The sequence below is a fragment of the Oryctolagus cuniculus genome, chromosome 8, assembly GCF_964237555.1.
Source record: "Oryctolagus cuniculus chromosome 8, mOryCun1.1, whole genome shotgun sequence".
NCBI classification, from domain to species: domain Eukaryota; kingdom Metazoa; phylum Chordata; class Mammalia; order Lagomorpha; family Leporidae; genus Oryctolagus; species Oryctolagus cuniculus.
Window position 1 is genome coordinate 79,904,453 of NC_091439.1, and position 20,295 is coordinate 79,924,747.

The following is a 20,295-nucleotide window of genomic DNA, read 5'->3' on the forward strand; positions in this document are numbered from 1 at the left end:
TCATGTCTCCCAGAAGGTATTTTCCTGGCTCTACCACCTCCCACGCACACTCAAGAGCCCTGGGAGTTCAGGTTAGGAAAGTCAGAGGGCAGAGAGCCTGGTTTTGAAGGAGGGATCAGCGTAGAGCTGGAACCAGAGCCCTAACAATCGACAGCTCTGCAGTTTGAAGAAGGAGCTGCTGAATGGAGCAGTCACAGTTAGGAAGACTGTGCAAGGCGGAGGGAAGCAGGGGCCCTCAGCGTGTTTTCCCTTCCTTGAAGAACTGACTAAAACAACTTTTGTGGGGTTTTTTGGTGGTAAATAGTAGGTATTTATTTGAAATTAAAAAAAAATACTTAAGTACCTGGACTATTGCATTTAATCATGTATTATAATTGTGTTACTCTACCTTTTTGCATCAGAGACAGATATACAATGAACATTCAGATATCACAGATTGTACACTAGATAGCAATTCTTCAGGCCTTTTACATAACCACCAAAAACAGATATTGGATTCTGCAATATAGTACAAAAGTCCACAATCAATCCAGTCTTAGCCAGTATCTTCAATTTACTTCTGTTGCTGTACAAATAATTGGCCATTACTAGGGCTTACAAGTTAATAACAGGACAAAAAATATACATTGCACTGACACAAAAAGTCAGTTGTGTTAATAGTCATGCAACAAGTAACCAAACTTGCTGAAATTAAAAATACTTTCTAAAAACAGTTTTAACGGCATAAATATTTTATACACAGTTCATTTACCAAAACAAAATGTATTTAAATGATACAAAGCAAAAATAAGTTTCTACCAACTTTATACATAAGAAAGTGCAAAATAACTTATCTAGAGTGTTTTGCTATTATCCAGATGGTTTGCTGCTATGGGCAGCTATTCTCCTCTTTAAAAGCATGACATTACAGTTGCACATTACACACGCGTGTTAGAGTAGTACATGGATGGATGGATGGAGAAACTACAAAGATTAGGCAGGAGCCCTGTGAGGTACTCTCAGAGAAAGAAGACAGACCACACAAAGATGGATGTACATGTTGAGGGTTTATGTTGGTAAACAAATTTACATGGAACACAGATATTAAGAGAAACAGTTTGTGTACGTGGGTGTATTTGCATGTGTGAGTGACTCTGTGATTCCTGCATTAGAAGCAAAAAGGAAAGAAACCTGATTGAACAAAACAGTTGCCCACAGCACCAGCTGCCAGAGGAAATACTATCATGAGGGTTTTGGTTTCCACTTTTTAGTTATGGAAGTCGTGTCGGAGAGTTTAGAAGTGTTCATCCCATATAACTTCAGAGTACGTGGAGGAATAACCTTTAATAACTGCATACACACATTCACAGATTCAAGTCTTTAAAGAACACCTCTGCCCTCGGGGATGGGGTAGACATGGGTCATGAACAAGAAGAGGGGGACGCTTCTTTGAAAAAGTGTAGAGTAACACTGCTCCACCTCACCTAGGGGCAGGGGCAGAGTCCAGCCGTCCGGGCAAGCACAGTCTCTGCAGCTGTTGACCATCAGTGTGACTGATCAGAATCGCAGGAGACAGTGAACGGGGAGGAGGAAGAGGAGTAAGACACAGAAAGGAAAACGGAACGCAACTTCTCTTCAAGTAAAAGCAATTAATGCCAATAATCCTTTTATTAACAAGTATATTTAAACTTTTAGAAATGGAAGTATTTTAATCACTTTTGATATGTAATCATAGACTGTAGGCTCAAACCTAGGTAAATAAAGATTTAAATTTAGTAAGCATAAGGCACTAAAGCAGCCTTTATATTTTCTCTTGGAGACCTAGTTATCAGGAAGAACAAATCTGTTCTTAAGCTGGTTTCAGCCCATTAGGTACAAGATCACTGTTATACCAAATGCCTCTTTTTGAAAACATGTGCATATCTGTGCATTTTAGTGCATAAGTGTGCCTGCCACCAGGGCCTGCGGATGATAAGCTAGGAAAGCCAAAGCCTCTGTCCTCTGAGTGATTCTCCCGTGGGGGCGTGAAGGCCAATCCTTCCTGTCTCGGGCCATGTGTGAGCCTACATTTTTCAAACCACAGGGCTTTTAGAATTGTTCATAATATTATCACTAAGTATCTGAAAATGTTAAAATCTAGATTGTTTCATTTCATTATATATACATATTTATGTACATAACACACATTTTTTAAAAAAATCTCGCCACCAAAGCCCTTTGCTAAACTTTCCTCTGAGCTCCCACCAGCTTTAATCCCCTTGGAGTTGTGTGTTCTGTATCCAACTAGCAGAACAAAGTAAATAACTCAATATTAAAATACTGTAATTATATTGATAGCAAAATCAAAAAATAGACATTGATACAGTATAAATCTGACTGTTTCAGGTAGATGGCATTAGATGGTGAAGGTTAATCTTAAGCAGTTCTGACATGATCCAGTTTTACAATGAGGTTTCAAGGTTACTTCTGTACACTTTTTTTTTTAATCCCTTTTTTTGAAAATAAGCTCTAGTAGAACATTAGTGTCACTATAGACACATAATTATTGTGTTCTATGCAAGAGAAGCTAATTTTGGATTACATGCAAATATATTTCTATTAGTTGAGGCAGGGCTGCTTCCTGCACTGTATTTATTAGCCACCTGAACACCTTGATGCAATGCTAAGAAGTTATGTTTTGACCAAATAGCAGTCCCCAGGTGAATTTAAGAGGGGTCCTGTGTAAGAAGAACAACACTGAGGTGGTGCAGAGACAGGTACAAGATGCCCAAATATTTCCAGGTGGTCTTTCAGGGGGCCTCTGATTCTCCCACTGTTTCCTAAAGAAGGAGCACACGATTTGCGTTACGAGCCTTGTTTAAGTGGACATACTGTGGGCAACTTGAAGGAAAGGACATTAGGCACACAGGCTGGATTGGAAAGGAAAAAAAAAGCAAAATACCACAGATAATGTCTCTGAAGATTTAAAAAAACATTTACAATTAATTGGTAAGTGAGAGATGTCACACAAACCATAAGTAGTTCATTGAGTTAGTGGTTTAGTTTGAAGTCTCATGTTACAGGCAGTTAAGTCCTTATTTAGAAAAAAAGGCCTTTATACTTATTTACAATATACACAGTTAACTTGCAAAGAAGTCAGATTTACAACTATTTTCTAAAAGCCTTTTTTTTTTTTGTCGTTGGTTTTTCCAAATAAGGATGAGTAGCTCTATAAAAATGAGATGCAAGAAAAGACAGTTAATAGGTGAGGATTTTTCTCTTGGAGACAGCTATTGTTATCAGGGAGAACTGGATACTGAAAAGGCTGCTCCCAGGAACCACCTCCTGCTCTTCTTGTGCTGTTCACCTCAGTAGCGCCCGCCTGCCCCTGCGCTCTGGCCCCGTCTATTCTCTGTTCCCTCTGAGCGCAACACGTCAAACACGCGGCAAGAAGAGATGTGTAAACGGAGACTGTTTTCCGTGCCTTCCAAGCTGTGACAAGGGAATCGGGAAGGGGTCTACAGACCGTGGTCTCCAATCGGCTTGTTTAATCTTCAACAATTCCGAGGCCCATCTTCTGAACCTCTTTCATGCTGTAAGTTGTAATAACAGTTCTGACAAACACGCACTGGTGATGAAATTTTCAAGCGCTTGATTTCAGACTGAAACCGGCTGCACCTAAAGGAAAGGAAAAATCAATCTGTCACTGGCCCCTTCCACGCCTGGCTGCTCGGGCTACAAACATCACTTTAACAACTAAATGGAGAGCTTGCTGTATTATGTCCAAGGCCAGGAGAATGCCAAGGACATGCGGGCTATGTCATTTGGTTGACCAAAAGACCAACAGGAATGCTGCATTATTTGTCTCCATCTAATGCAGAAATGTAATATTAAACCAGGGGAGTAATTTCACTGACTGAGGAGGATTTAAACAACAACAACAAAAGAGAGTAATGATTTTCATGTGTGATCAAGCCCCTGGGTCTGACAGCCCAGTTTGGGCCCATTCTACCTGTGCAGGAATGGTTCTCGTGGCCTTTCCATTGGGAGGCATGGCAACATCTTTACTGTGGCTCGACCTTTTTCTTCTAGAAATCAGAAGACCCACTGCCTATTTAAAAAGAGATCTTGGGTGGGGAGCAGTGCTGTGGTGTAGTGGGTAAGGTCACTGTCTGCAGTGCCAGCATTCCATGTGGGTGCTGGTTTGAGTCCCGGCTGCTCCACTTCTTCTTCTTCTTCTTCTTCTTTTTTTTTTTTTTTAAAGATTTATGAAAGTCAGAGTTACACAGAGAGAGGAGAGGCAGAGAAAGAGAGAGAGGTCTTCCATAGGTTGGTTCACTACCCAGTTGGCCACAACGGCTGCAGCTGTACCTATCCAAAGCCAGGAGCCAGTAGCTTCTTCTGGGCCTCCCACGGGGTGCAGGGGCCCAAGGACTTGGGCCATCTTTTACTGCTTTCCCAGGTCAAAGGAGAGAGCAGGATCAGAAGTGGAGCAGCTGGGACTTGAACTGGCGCCCATGGGGTTGCTGGCACTGCAGGCGGCAGCTTTACTTGCTATACCACAGCACCCACCCCTGCTCCACTTCTGCTCCAGCTCTCTGCTATGGCCTGGGAAAGCCGTAGAAGATGGTCCAAGTGTGTGGGCCCCTGCATTCATGTGGGAGAAGCTCTAGGCTCCTGGCTTCTGATTAGCCCTGCTCTGGTCGTGTGGCCATTTGAGGAGTGAACCAACAGATGGAAGACCTCTGTCTCTCTGCTTCTGCCTCTCTGCAACTCTGCCTTTCAAATAAATAAATAACAATCATAAAAAAACAAAACAAAACAAAACACATTTTGGGGCCAGCATTGTGGCATAGCAGGTAATGTGATAGTACGGCCTGTGATGTTGGCATCCTATATGGGCACTGGTTCATGTCCTGGCTGCTGCACTTCCAATCCAGCTCCCTGCTAATGTGCCTGGGAAAGCAGTGGAAGTTGGCCCAAGTCCTTGGGCCCCTGCACCCACATGGGAGACCTAGAAGAAACTCCTGGCTTCAGCCTGGCCTAGCCCCAGTCATTGCAGCCATCTGGAGAGTGAACCAGTGGATGGAAGATCTCTCTCTCTCTCCATCTCTCTCTGTAAATTTTCCTTTCAAATAAGTAAATAAATCCTTTTTTTATTAAAGATATTTTGGTTACTAAATATCCAAATATAAAGATATTTTGGTTACTTCTTTTGTGCTTTTAAGCATTTTGATTGATCCACTCCTCAAGTGTTAATGTTAAAAACAGGTAGTCTGGCTTTTCTTGTTAGGTCCAAATTCTTTAAAAAGTATTCAGAGCTGGGTGTGTCTTTGGATGTAGCATTAAATCACTTCAAGGCTGGATATTAACAAGATTGCAGAGGGGATTTACAGATTCTCCATAAATCTACTGGAAGAGAGTCCAGAGAATAACTGAGTGCTCTGAGCTTCAGGGGTTTGAAGGACCGTTCCTGGGCAGCTCTGCCCTTGGCGCCTGCTTCACCACAGCCAGTCACCAGTCTGTGTCACATCCTATGATGAACTCCCCAAGGGACACAGACCACATGTGAGAAGTAACGCTTGGAAACTTCTACTCGAAAATGAACAAGGTTATCTTTATCTTAGCACAGGCATAAAAAAGCAAAAAAAAAAAAAAAAATCACACACAGTCATAAAGAGTATATCAAAATGAAAACCTAGCACTTAAATGCAAGTCACAGCCTGGCAGAAGGTATGCAAGATATATAAAATACAAAATATTAAGGCCCATAATTTATAAAGAAGTCCTTGAGAAAAAAAAAAGAGACAATCATAAAGGGAAAATGGGAAAGTTACCCAAGAGGAAACCCAAATAGCCATTAAGCGTATGAAAAGATATGTTGCCTCACTGACACTGCCAGTTAAAACAACAAGGCACTATTTTTTAGCTATCAGGTTGCCACAATTGAAAAGGTTTGGCAACACCGTGTATGACTAAGAATTTGGAGGACCTTCATATCCTGTTGGAGGCAGTATAAACTAGCTCTACTGTTTTGGAGGGTAATTTAGCAAAATCCAGTTAAGGTCAAGAGTAAGTCTATGTTCTATTGATTTCACTCCATCATCTCTAGCTTAGTGTTAGGACAGCATGTAAAAAGGTATGTACTGTAGAATTACTTATAGTATAGATAAAATGGAAAAAAAATTCCTTAAGAGGCCATCACAAAAGAAGTAAATTCTCATATATTCATAAAATAAAATACCTAAGAGCAGTTAAGATAAATAGGGTAGAATACTAATTATTTATATAAATAGATTTGAAAAACAATATTGAGTAAAAAAGTTACAGATTAAGGCCAGCATTGTGGCATCAAGAGTCAAGCCACTGCATGGGGCTGGCACTGTGGCATACTGGATAAAAGCTGCTGCCTGCAGTGCCGGCATCCCATATGGGCACCGGTTTGAGTCCCAGCTGCTCCCCTTCCAATCCAGCTCTCTGCTATGGCCTAGGAAAGCAGAAGATGGCCCAAGTCCTTGGGCCCCTGTACCCGCGTGGGAAACCCGGAAGAAGCTCCTGGCTCCTGGCTTCAGATCGGCGCAGCTCCGGCCCTTGTGACCAGTTGGGGAGTGAACAAGTGGATGGGTGACCTCTCACTCTCTCTCTCTGCCTCTCCTTCTTTCTGTGTGTTACTCTGAATTTCAAATAAATAAATATTTTAAAACAAAAAAGAGTCAAGCCACTGCTTACTACTATGCAGGGTATCTGACCTGGCTTGAGTCTCAGCTAGTCCACTTCTGATTTAGCTCCACGCAAAATCACCAGGGAAAGCCGTGGATGATGGCCCAAGTGCTTGGGCCCTTGCCACCCATGTGGGAGACACGGATGGAGTTCTGGTTACCGGCTTCAACCTGGCCCAGCACTGGCTGTTGCAGCCATTTGGAGCCATGAACCAACAGACAGAAGATCTCCCTCTTTCTGTTTCTCCCTTTCTGTTACTCTGTCTTTCAAAGTCATAAAAGAACATGTTGCCAAAGGGTATAGTTAGCTATGTAAAGCTGAAAACCACAGAAGATGATAGTCTGGAAGGTTCATGGAGGCGACAGATGCTCATGAAAGTCTAAAGACATAGGGGAGGAAGGGGGTATGACTGGCGGAGGGTACAAAAAGGACTTCAAAGGTGCACACACCTGACACACATACACACACCTTGGAAGCCAAGTGTGATGCGACAAAGCCAGGGCTTTACTCTCTGAGTCACAGGTCACCAGGTGTTTGTGATGACCCTTTCTGTCTTACAGGCTAGAACTATCTCATGATCACCTAGTAGGAAGGAACAAAGAGTGAAGACTGGTCTACACTAAGACTGGTCTACAGCAACTGCAGCGGGGACACCAGGGCGGGTGAGGACTGCTGTGCCGGGCCTCGTTACCCCTGCTGGAGCTCCCTCCCCGGACAGGCCAGCAGCACAGGCGCCGGCCGGCTTACTTCTGGCAGAAGAGCTGCCCGCAGTTCCTGCAGTGGTGCCGTCTTTCGGTGAGGGAGAAGCGCACTGAGCAGCCCGAGCAGCTGTCCCCGCCTTCGTCCTTCACCCAGTGGTCCGCGGCGGAACGGCCCGGCTGGTCACTCACCGACCAGCTGAACACTCGGCCTCGGCTGTCGCCGACGAGGATCCTACTGTGATCCCTGCAGGAGACAGCACAGACACAGTGACCCACGGGAGGCCTCTGGGGGTGGGGCTGGGCGAGGGTCACGGTGAGGCCCCTTGGTTCTCACAGAGGAAGTACAAGGGTGCTTCAAATAGGTTGTGGAACATGGCATTTAAAGGTAAGTTTATTTTGGTGTAAAACTTTTTGAAATCCATGCATAGCTTTTCATATCTTTCCATGAACTTCTTCAAGACTTCTTGATGCATAATTTCAAAATCATTGTGCACCAAAATAAACATTTGTTAATTTCATTTCCCCACAAACTTTTTAAAGTCCTCTTGGGTGTATAAAATGAGAAAACCAGAACTGAGCCCAAATGTATACTTCCACTCCCACTAATTCTGGATCAAACCTTGCTGTATCTTTTGAACAACAGAGAAGGCTAAGTTTTGCTATATGCTTTTAAATTCAGAATTGAAATCCATGGGGCTGGTGTTGTGGCACTTCGGGTTAAGTCTCTGCCTGCAACACTGACATCCAATATGAGCGCTGGTTCGAGTCCCAGCTGCCCCACTTCCAATCCAGCTCTGCTAATGCGTCTGAGAAGGCAGCAGAAGATGGCCCAAGTGCTTGAGCCTCTGCCACTCACATAGGAGACCTGGATGGAGTTCCTGGCTCTCGGCTTCGGCCTGGCCCAGCCCCAGCTGTTACAGCCATTTGAGGAGTGAACCAGTAGATGGAAGATTTCTTTCTCTCTCTGTCTCTGTCTCTCTCTCTCTCTGTATCTCCCTCTTCCAAATAAATAAATCTTAAAAAAAAAAAAAAAAAAAGAATTGAAATCCAAGCACTGACAGCTTGCTCCTGCAGATCCATCTCTCTGAGCCATACAAGACAATGCACGGGAAATCTGTTCCCCTTAAAAGCCAGGCTGCAGGTTGGGGGAGGGACAGCTAAGCAAACAAAAAAAAGGGGAAGAGTTGCTGGACAAAGCCTGACACTTACTTGGAGACACCCAACGCAGTGACCTCAGCTGGATGTGCATTGTCCTTTCGATCAAACGCCGTGTGCATTGTCAACTTGCTCCTAAAGACCAGCTGCCGCTCCCAGCGGTACCCTGGGGTGTAGAAGTGGAGGACATACAATACTACACTGAGTGAACCAGTTTTGGGTAGATGTACCCTATGACTATGACCTTAAAATCTGGTGTACCCCAACATAGAATAATTACAGCAGCCTCTCTAGTGCTTGGCAGCTGCTACCTCAGATAAAGATAAAGCAAGATAGCTCAACAATCGTTGGCTAGGTCAGAGAAATGTCTCATTATATAAGACAAGCCCAGGAGAAGGGGGAGGGCTGGCCTTATGGCACAGCAGGTAAAGCTGCCACCTGCAATGCTGACATCCCATATGGATGCCAGTTTTAGTCCTGAGTCCGGGCTGCTCGCCTTCCACTCCAGCTCCCTGGAAATGAGCCTAGGAAAGCAGCAGAAGATGGCTCAAGTCACTTGGCCTCTGCCACTCTCATCAGAGACCTATATGAAGTTCCTGGCTCCTGGCTTCAGCCTGGCCTAGCCCTGGCTGTTTGTGGCCATTTGGAGAGTGAACCAGCAGGTGGAAGATCTCTCCTTTTCTCTCCTTTTCTCTCTCTCTGTAACTATGCCTTTCAAATAAAGAATAAATCTTAAAAAAAAAAAAAGAGAGAGAAGGAGGATCTTAAATGTGAGAAGGTGTATGTAATTTCTCCCAATGCAGCCTCGACTCTCTATCATAGGCCAAGTTTCCAGCTAATGTAGTTTTACTTATTTATTTGGAATTAACAACATGCCTATTTTTAAAGGCTTTCATGATTTCACTATTTGTGAATGAATACAATTTTTGGTTTGAGGTGTTTTTCTTTAAAAAATGCCCAGCATATTGCAAACATCACTGTAGGACAGAATTGCTAGGTTCAGGTTATACAAGAAGACACATTAAGAGGCCTTCCTCCATGGGCAGCCTAGGTCACAGCACACATCAGGGATGGGGCCCAGAGAGAGCTAGACACACCCCAGCCTCTACCCTCCAACCCTCACACTGCTCCAAGTAGCAAGAAACAGATACCAGACTTTAAGTTACCAGGTTTCAATCTGCTGTAATTCCGTGCTTCGATGGGGTTGGGGTGGGGGTGGTTCAGGGGACCCTGCAGCGGGCCTCTGGTCTGACCCTCTGAATAATTGACGAATATGAAGCCATCCTTCTCATCAAGGCTGAGCTGGTCGGACCAGCGGCGGGAATCATCAGAGCCGCTGTCCGTGCACCAGGTAGCTGTGGCTCGGCAGGAGGCTGCCCTCGGCCTGTGGCTGGTGCTGCTGGGCTGGCTGGGAGTGTCTTTAGGATCCTGGCTGCTGCTCTGCTCGTCTGCTTCCGAATCACTGCTGTCCTCGTCTTGGGCTTCCTGCCCTGGGTAAAGCATTGCGAGGATTAGAAATGCAGACACAGCACAGACCAAACTTTGTTCATCCCACTGGGATTTACTCTCCCTACCAGTTGTAAGATATAACATACAGGACATTTTAAGCTAAGTATAACAGACAAGGCAGAAAACTGCCAGGATTTTTGGCTAGACAACAGATATTAATTAAGATATGGGGCAGAATCTCTGAAAGAGTTAACAGAATGCATCCTTAGCTTGGTACCAGTCTTTCACAGTCTGGCCAAAACCTGCCCCTACCACCATTCAGCCAGACATGCCACTCAAGACCCGACACACGGCTCTGCTCCTCCTCACAGCGAGTTCTGCACGTGCCCTCTGCCCCACCCATCTTTCCAGTTGTCGCCATTCCAATACCACCTGTTGTTCAAGGCACAGCTTTAATACTTCCTTCTCTAAAACCTCACCCAATTCCTTCCCTGAAAGTGTTCCTGCCCTCCGTGGGACTCCTCTGACCGTTCTGTGCCTCTCCTGTATTGTGAATCTCTCACCTGTAACCACTGCTTCTGTGAATTCTTTCTATAAGACATTAGAAAGAAGTGTGAGAGCAAGGGCCCCGCATGGTGACTCGCACAGAGCAGTCACTATGTAAACGACTACAAAGATGAGTGAAGTATTCATGAAAGCTCTCATTTAGGATTTTTGTTTTCATTCCTCTTCCTGTTGTTTTTTGCATTTCTTCCCATCAAATCCCTGCTCTCCTGCAATAGAGTCTACTGGAGGGAAAAATGCATGAATAATAAGTATATCTAATTGGGAAAAGGAGGGAAAGCAATAGCAAGTGCGCAGGCACCAGCCTACTATACACACACATTAAAAAGCTAGGCAAGCACTGTTGCTACTTATTAGGAGACTGGTGGACCCTCTTGAATAGTTTTCACTCTTAGGCCTGACGATTGTGAGCTCTAAGGTCCTCACACCAGCAGCCCTGGAAATGGCCTTGATTTTCAGCAACCTTCTAGCTTGTCATCTTTTCCTTCCTCCCACACAAGTGCCCACAAGCCCCACCACCTCTGCACTGTCCAGAGTCAATCCTTCCTCGTGGGAATTCGAGCCTTTTTCCATCTCACTTATTCATCTCATATTCCACTGGTAATCATTTAAAAGCTTTGTTAAAGGAAGGGAAAGTAACCCACTTGTACCTGGTCCTCTAACCCAACGTCTCCAAACGCCTGGATGACCTTTTTGATAGGGCTGCAATTGCTAATGTAGAAATTTACATGGATTAGCATCTTAGAAGCATGAATATGACATGTTCCTGGGATCTTTTCTATTTTCTGGTTATGGAAAGTAAAGGCTACTTTTAGCTTATGGACAGAAAAGATTTGCGTCCTTTTGATAATAAGCTTTTTCCCTGAGTAACTCCCTCACATTGTGAAGGGCTCACTGAATTCTCAGTGTGCCAAAGTGAGTCACCATGAAACAATGTGAAGGCCAAGCTTAAAACCTTGGTTTTCTCCGGGAAGCCCTGTGCACCAACAGCTCTGCATTGGGCGCCAGCATCTGGGGAGCTTAGCTGCGCCCGGCGGATCTCGCCTTGGTTTTACGGCGTTGTTTCCAATGACTTGATTCAGACCACCTACCTCTGCTTCTCACTGGGAAAGTTTAAAGTGCTTCATTCAGATATCAGAGTAGGGGGCTTCAGTAGGCTTCAGGTCCAGTGAACACCTTACTGAGCAGGCCCTGGGTGGGGACCATGACAGGGGCTCTGTGAAGAGTGTACAAACACTGTGCTGGCCAGGGAGTGGGCAGAACAGGCGTGGACTGCCTTGTGGAGCTGCTGGACTTCTCTAGCACCATGTCCCCTGGATCTGCTTTTCGGTGTCGTAGAACTGTGGTGCAAGCCTTTGGCAAGTTTGCTGTATCTGGGATGGGATGCAGATGTCCACCAGGGGTCACTACCACACGGGGTGCTGTCCAGTGACCTGGAGAAACCCTGTGCACGTGCCCACAGGATGACATGCAGACAGTGATCACGCTTCCGCAAGTCACACCCACTGCAGCCTCTTGTTCCTCTTTGGTACAAGTTTATCCACACTCCCCATTTAAAAATAAAGCACCATGGACATGACTGGGTAATTTATTCACAGGCAGGAAATACCTATTTGTGCTTCTGGACAGTCTTCCTGCATTTCTAGGACTTCCACAGGCTCAGGAGCAGGAGTTTCTGGGACTTGCAAAAATTCCATTCTCCAGAACTACATTTACAAAAGCATGAAAACAAGAACCAGTTAGGAAATAGATTAAGGAAACAATTTCATGTTCCTGGAGGAAGCTGAGCTCTCCGGTGGAAAAGACACTTTGATTTCTGTTGCTGTACACAGCCAGGTTTCCCAGTTATCTTGACAGAAGGGAAAAGGATCATGGTCAAGGGAAGCTTAAAACATGGTTCGACTAAGCAAACATCTGCTTCTTACAAAAATCACTCAGAGCCTTGGCTAGCCTGATGCATGCCGTGGGCCTCAAAGAAGGAAGGCGTGTGGCAGGTAGGACTGCGCAATGGCTCTGTTTAGATAGGAGCTTTGGATTAGGCTTCACACACTCATGAAACCCCGTCTCGAGACGGCAGGCTCGGGGGCATGCGTGTGGGCTGGGATGTGTGTGCATGTGTGTGCAGGAGGCCCAGGGAGTGGTGTGGGAGTGGGCTGACAGCCTCGCTGTCTGTAGCACGTGACTGTGACCAAGAGGTGGTCATCGGCTGCTCTCTGCTTTGACAAAGCAAACAGGCACAAAGAAAAGTCTCGAGAAAGAAAAAGTCAAATATTTGAAGAGACTACAAAAGTAAACACTCTATTGATTCTCTTTTCTGAGGAGGCTCAACACACAGAAAATGAAGGAAAGGTAAATCACAGCTAGGCTTCCAAAGGAATCACCTGGGGTCCTGGCCGGGGCACGGCCCAGGCCTCTGGAAGCATCTTCCGGCTGTGGGACTCTCGTAGGGAAGAGACTGTCCCGGCATACTGTCTCTCCCCAGAAGTCATCTGACAGCCTGAAACCCTAGTACTTGTGCAGTGCACACTTTAGCAAGCCCAGTGTAACATGGGAGTCCCATGTTACGTGACCTTCCTTGTATCAGTCAAGCTGTCAACTGGTCTGGACTGACAGATCTACTTAGCAGGAAGGAGAGGCCAAGTCACTGGCAGTCCCCCTGTCAGATAACACAGGGGCCAAGGCTGTGCGAATCAGGGCAAGAGTCTGCTAGACATTACTGCAGCTGCAGACCGTGCCACACGTTGCAGCTAAATGGGGGCCGTAAAAACTCTAGAAAGTCCTTCCCTGAGCTCACTTGCACGGACAGTGCCCCCCACTGCGTGGCCGGTCGCTGTGCCGTTCCCTGAGCTCACTTACCCGAACCACCCCATCGGAGTGGCCTGTCACTATGACGTTCTGGGTGTCCCACTCATTCATCTCCGACACGCAGCAGCACACAATCTGCTGGCTCCTCCCTGTGAAGGTGTTCACGCTCACGATGGGGTTCCCGTTAATGCTCCACACGTGGATGTAGGTGCCAGCGCAGGACACGATGTCCCCCTGAAAGGAAAGGAAAGCTTCATTCTCCTTGTTCTTTCGAATTACGTTCTGATTTCAGAAGCCAACTGAATCCCTGGCCTGGCTCTCAGAAAGCCTTCCAGACCTCACAAGAGTGGCTGAGCAACTCCTGAGGCAGCCTGGAATTCGATGCTTGATGATTAAAAAAACAGATCCCTTGAAAGGAGGCTTCTTTAAGGCTTTCAAAGTTGAGTGGATGCCGTGACAGAGGGAGTCACAAGGGGGCCTAAGTGGGGTCACGCCCCGGCATGCTGCTGAGCAAGCTCTCTGCAGTGGGAGGGGCAGGCGAACTGCTCCTCTCACCCCCCCTGCACTTTCCCTCTCCATGTTGGGGCACGGATCCACCTCCACTCACTTTCACACAATGAGTCCAACCGTGCAAACCACAGAGTGGAAGACAGATTCTTCAGTCCAGCTATGGTTTTCAGTCTCTTCAACAAACTCAAAGGTGAAGTTTTTCTAACACTTGTAGTATCCTCTTTTAAAAACCAGTATTCACAAGAAAGGTGAGGAAAAAGAAAAGAGAGGAAAAAGTAAACTGGCACAAGGATCACTTTTTTGGCAAACTTTTTAAAAAAGATTTAAATATTTATTTCAAAGGGAGAGAGAGAGAGAGGAGAGAGGAGAGAGGAGAGAACAGAGAGAGAGAGAGAGAGAAATTTTCCTTCTATAGATTCACTCCCCAAATGGCTGCAATGGCCAAGGCTGGGCTGGGGGAGCTTGGAGCCAGAAACTATATCCTGGTCCCACATTGGGTGCAGGGGCCCAAGCACTTGGACCATCATCTGCTGCTTTCCCAGGTGCATTAGCAGAGAGCTGGATCAGAAGTGGAACATCTGGGACTCAAATCAGCACCAAATCCTAAGGCTCCTTGAGCTCATGTTTTCATAGGTTCTGAAGATAGAAAAGAAAAAAGTTTTTTCTCAAATTCTACGGGCTGGGCTTCACTTGAATCTGGTGGGAACACAGCCTACCCTGTGTCTGACACCATGATCGATACTTTATTAGACATCCCACTTCACCCTTACAGCAACCTGGTGAGGCTGGACACCACGAACCCTGCTTTTCAGAGGATGAAAGCAGGGTAGAAAAAACTCAAGGAACTTGCTAATCCAGAATCACGATGTTAAGCCAGCTCTCTGTAGCCCCAACGCTTATACACCATGCTAAGCTTCCTCTGTCATCCCTGAGATAACCTGAATGTCACAATGCTGGGTTCCAGCTTAGAAGAGACTGATGTTCAGCACAGTCCCAGGACACCTGAGATGCTACAGGGACTTGTCAACAGCAGAGGGTGAGCCAGAAGCTTAAAGCAGCACCACTGTCAGAGAGAAGGTAAAAGGGAGGCAGGGCTGAATGATAAGAACGACGGGGTAGGGGGGCACTGCTAGTGCCAAGCTCACTACTGTTCCTAACACCCCCACTCCCCACCCCTGCTCTTCCACTGAATGACAAGAACCCTATCGAAACCTAATCATAAATAATGCTTTGCAAAGCACTGCTGTGTAAGCCTCTGCGTAGTCACACAGCCAAGTTCTGACCACAAATGTCAGTAGCTGAGTTTCAATTGATGGCTGCAGTCTTGGGCAAGGGACAGGCAGCCCCTAAGTTCGGCACCAGGTGTGACTTTCTTCCCACAACACCAGGGCCCCTCTCTCTGTGCCCTGGAATGGACCCTGTGGTTGCTAGGGTTGAGCCCCAAGAAGGATTAAAGAACAGCTACAGGGTGGCATTGGCTCAAAATGTAAACTAAAGCAAGGCAGACTTGAGGTTCGTTAGAGAAACGTATCAGAAATGAACATTTTTTCATAAGTTTTTAGGAAAGTACAAAAGCATTTTTTATAAATTTTTTTCCTTTAGTACCTGCAGCAACTACTGCAATCCAGTGGCTGTATACTTGTTTTAGTAACAATTGACTACAAATAAAATCCTTAGTATTTAAGTCATGAAAAGACCCAAACAGAGTTCTTGACTTGGCAACAGTGCAGGACCACCATGGTTCTGGGGCACTGACATTTTCGTAAAGCTCTTTAGGTAGAAACATGTGCAAGACTGACCCAAACTGCTGTTGTGAAAACAACCTAAGGCTTCCAAATAACACCAAGAAACAGGTTTGACTCCTGCAGCCCTACAGGTCCCCAACTCGTTCCCAACTCTTGGTTCTCCTGATATTATCAATGACAGACCAAGTGCTGCTCACTAGAACAGAATTAATTTCTTTGTCCCTTTTCTTTGAATGACTTAGTACCTTCTGGTAGGAATAACACACAGAGCATCCTTCAGAAGGAAGGCTGTCTGTGTGGGTGATGATATGAGTGTCACGGATGGGACTACTGTGTATCATGAAGGGTGGCCTTGGGGCACAGGCATGGGTAAGATGAGAAGGGGGCTATAGGAAAGAAAGAGGTAAGGTTGGGGGTAAGTTCCCGTTCATTTCCAAAACTGATGTGTATACACGGACATCATCAACACATGGATGTGTGTCATCTGCACACGTCCCTCAGACATGGGGCTTCAGTCTTTGGAAACCTATCCCTAAGCTTCTCTGCTTTCCAAACCATACTAGCCATAAACTTCCCTTTTGTTCACTGCAGGTGGCTTAGTCTGAATAGGGTGCTCCCAGGAGCCGTTTTTTAAAAAGATTTTATTTTATTTATTTTAAAAGTAGAATGCTAGATTTCAGGCATGGAAAGCCAAGACACTCCGGCAAAAAAAAAAAAAAAAACAAAAAAAAAAAAAAAAAAAAAAACAAAACCTAAATGAGGGGTCTCTGTGAGTGAGATCCCAGTGGAAAGAACAGGTCTTCAAAGAAGGAGGTACCTTTCTCTGAAGGGAGGAGAGAACCTCCACTTTGACTATGACCTTGTCTAAACAAGATAAGAGTCGGAGAACTCAAAAGGCTTCCATAGCCTTGGAAACTCATGACTGGAGCATAGGGAGATTGCTGATGCCATAAACAGGAGTGTCAATTTGTAAAGTCAACAACAGGAGTCACTGTGCACTTACTCCTCATGTAGGATCTCTGTCCTTAATGTGCTGTGCATTGAGATTTGATGCTATAATGAGTACTCAAATAGTATATTTCACTTTGTGTTTCTATGGGGGTGCAAACTGTTGAAATCTTTACTTAATGTATACTAAACTGAACTTCTGTAAAAAAAAAAAAAAAGAAAAAAGAAAAAGAAAAGAAATTATCAATTCCCAACTTGACTCTCACTGGGATTAAACATGACAATAGGTCTGATCTGATTTCATCATCATTTTAAAAAAATCATCTATTATTTTTCACTTTATGTTTCTGTGTGGGAGCAAACTGTTGAAATCTTTACTTAATGTATGCTAAACTGATCTTCTGTATATAAAGAGAATCGAAAATGAATCTTGATGTGAATGGAAGGGGAGAGGGAGTGGGAAAGGGGAGGGTTGTGGGTGGGAGGGACGTAATGGGGGGGAAGCCATTGTAATCCATAAGCCGTACTTTGGAAATTTATATTCATTAAATAAAAGTTAAAAAAAAAAGTAGAATGCTAGAGAGACAGACAGAAAAAGAGAGAGAATCTGCTGGTTTATTCTCTAGATGGCTGCAACTGCTGGGGCTGGGCCAGGCTGATGCCAGCAGCCAGGAACTCCATTTGGGCCTCTCACTTGGGTGGCAGGGACCTAAGTACTTGGGCCATCTTCTGTGGCTTTCCCAGGCCATTACAAGGAAGCTGGATTGGAAGCAGAGTAACCAGGACTTGAATTGGCACTCTAAATGGGAAGGCAGTGGCTTAACATGCTGTACCACAATGCTCGCTCTCTAAAAATCTACTTTAGGGGCTGGTGCTATGGCACAGCAGGTTAAAGCCCTGGCCAGCATCCCATATGGGTGCCAGTTCTAGTCCTGGCTGCTCCTCTTCTGATCTAGCTCTCTGCTATGTCCTGGGAAAGCAGCAGAAGATAGCCCGAGTCCTTGGGCCCCTGCACCCACGTGGGAAACTTGGAAGAAGCTCCTGGCTTCAGATCGGCACAGCTCTGGCTGTTGCGGCCACCTGGGGAGTGAACCAGTGGATGGAAGACCTCTCTCTCTGTCTCTACCTCTTCCTGTAACTCTGTTTTTCAAATAAATAAATAATTCTTAGATAATTTAAGAAATCTATTTTATTATGACTCATTTTATTTATCTGTATATAAAACACTTATTTTCAAGAAGACATATAGCTTTGACAACTTTGGGTTTGTGTTTTGAAGATAGATCTCTATATATTCATTTTTTCTTGTTATTCTTTTCACTTTATAATAATAAATAATTTGAAAATACTTCATTAAAAATTTCAACATGATTTTAACATTCTGAACAAATCCTACAGATTCCTTTTTTTAAGCAAAAGCATATTCTAGAATGTTTTATTTTGACCCAATCTTGCTCTCTTTTAAGTATGTGGCAGTGAACCTATTTTAAGGCAAATATGTTCTCTGTATTATAAACTGTAACCTTTCTTTGCTTTTCAAATGACACATGAATCAAGAAAAAGGTAGTGACTTTTATATAATGAGTGCCTATCAACTTTTGGAAACATAGGTTCATTTTCTTATTTAGTTTGGTCAGAATCATTTGTTTTCTTGAGTATAACCCAGTGGTCAACATCCTACTTACTGTTAACTCATTGATACAAAGCGCTGAAACCGGAGCTCGATGGCCTCGGAGCTGGGTTAGAAACGACAGCTTGTTCAAATCCCAAATGATACAGGTTCGGTCCCGGGACCCGCTCACGATTATGTGATAGGCTAAGGATGCCGTGGCGCAGGTCACAGTGTCAGTGTGACCAAGGAGAGCCTGCAGGTGAGAACAGAAAAAAATCAGGCAGATGGCATGGACAAGGTTTCGTGAGTGACTCCACAAGCTCATGGACAGAGGAGGCAATGCCAGGGAGTGGGTGCCTTGAGCAGCTGGGCCGGGGAAGCCTAGACGGCAGACCTGTCTCCCATGACCACCCGCCCTGCCTCTTCCCGTGGGGGTGGAGCCAAGGCTGCAGTTCTGGAAGGAAGGAGGAGCACCTGCAAGTTATCTTGGGTTTCTTTACACCATTTCTGTGTGGGGAGGTATTGAGTATGCACCCCCCAAAATACAGCTTAAACTCTGCAACTATCTTTTATGCCACATACGCTTGTTCAGTCAATTCTAAGGGATTATAGTTGGACGAATTTTTTTTTTAAATACATGAACTTTGAGAGTGAATGGTTGCAGGGCATGGCCCCAGACAGATCAAGGGAGAACATGGTCCCAATCTGTCAACATACACGTCTGACCATCTCTGCCCGGGAGGGACTTCTTCCGACTGGAGTGAGAGCTAAGGTCTTCTGCCAGAATGTGAAGAGAAACAGGACCCAGGGACATGGCAACGTGTAAAAATACGCATTCTGAAGGAAAGGATTCCCATTACCGTCGGGAGTCTCTGCCATCTCTGCTGGCAGGAGAACACGGCTGCTTGAATAATGAGTTGGCTTGAAATTCAGGTCAGACAGACACCCTTATTGTGTGCTTAGCAAACTCCCAAAGCTATTCTAAAGTGAAAAGTCCATTTGACTGGCACATCAGTTTCGAAGTCCGATTTCCAAATGGAAAGTATTTTAGGCATCAGCAAAAGGTGCCGTCAGCCTCGCAGCTGTTCCTGTGTACTCTACTTTTCTCCAAGCCTTGCTGCAGGGCCTGGCAACTCCAGGACGGTTCTGGCCTAACCAGAAGCTTGCTGGTGTAGTGCGGGGGGGGGGGGGGGGGGGTGGTCAACTCTTCCCACACACATCTAAGACGCCACCATGTGGTTAAGCTTGGCTTTAAAACGGCTTTGGCATCTGAAGGAACTGAACTGAAATACCAGCTCTACCCCCGCAGTGCCTTTGGATGCGTCTTGACCTCTCTGCGGTATCCAGTGGAGGTAAAAACCTACCTTGTAGGATTGTGAGGACTGCAGTTTTATTTTTTTTAAGTAAGTAATTAATTAACTTGAAAGGCAGAGAGACAAAGAGAGGTTCCTATTGCTGGTTCACCCTCCAAATGCCTACAATGGCCAGAGCTGGGCTGGTTGGTGCTGGGAGCCAAGAACTCAATCCAGGTCTCCCACCTGGGTGGCAGGAACTCAACCATTTGAGTCACCGCCACTGCCTCCCAGGGTCTGCATTGGCAGGAAGCTGGACCCAGGCACCAGAGCTGGAACACAATCCCAGGTACTGTGACAGAGGACCCAGGCCTCTTCATCACTACGCTCTATGCCGCCTCATGGAGATTCCTGCTTTTAAAACACCAGCACAGAGCTCTGAACACAACAGGTGTTCAATACATTTTAGTCAGTATTCTTAAATATATTTTCAAATTCGTATCACAAAAAATGCTTAAATACATGTTCCTTATTTTAAAAAAAACTGCATGGTATATTTGGTCACAAATTAAAATGTTAAAAGATGGCTTAATCATAAAAGGATTCTTTAAAAATTGACAGTAGAATCAGGTACATAACAGGTGATCTAAAATACTTGCTAATTAAATCTCAAAGGTTCTATTTTAATCTATTTTCGTGTTTGGCACATCCTTAAGGATATGACATATTAGGAAAAAAGAAAAGCAGAAGATTCAAAGACTTAGTGATCCAGCTGAATGGAAGTCTCCCTGGAAGGAAATGAATATAAATGAATACAGGGGCCAGCACTGTGGTGT

At 45.1% G+C, this 20,295-nt stretch overlaps 1 protein-coding gene across 15 annotated transcripts in view; it reads right to left on the bottom strand.

The window, feature by feature from the left end:
- Positions 1-276: 276 nt before the first annotated feature.
- The window catches only part of WDFY3 (WD repeat and FYVE domain containing 3), a 310,521-nt gene continuing 290,502 nt past the window's right edge, over positions 277-20,295 (bottom strand). For all 15 annotated transcript variants that reach the window (XM_070047898.1, XM_070047894.1, XM_070047899.1 and 12 more), the window contains 7 exons: positions 18,241-18,420; positions 13,404-13,586; positions 12,157-12,253; positions 9,701-10,024; positions 8,589-8,700; positions 7,426-7,623; positions 277-3,636 (listed from right to left, as the gene is read on the bottom strand). In XM_070047898.1, the coding sequence (XP_069903999.1) occupies positions 3,513-3,636; positions 7,426-7,623; positions 8,589-8,700; positions 9,701-10,024; positions 12,157-12,253; positions 13,404-13,586; positions 18,241-18,420 (1,218 nt within the window). In that variant the 3' untranslated portion in view covers positions 277-3,512. The remainder of the gene's footprint in view (positions 3,637-7,425; positions 7,624-8,588; positions 8,701-9,700; positions 10,025-12,156; positions 12,254-13,403; positions 13,587-18,240; positions 18,421-20,295) is intronic.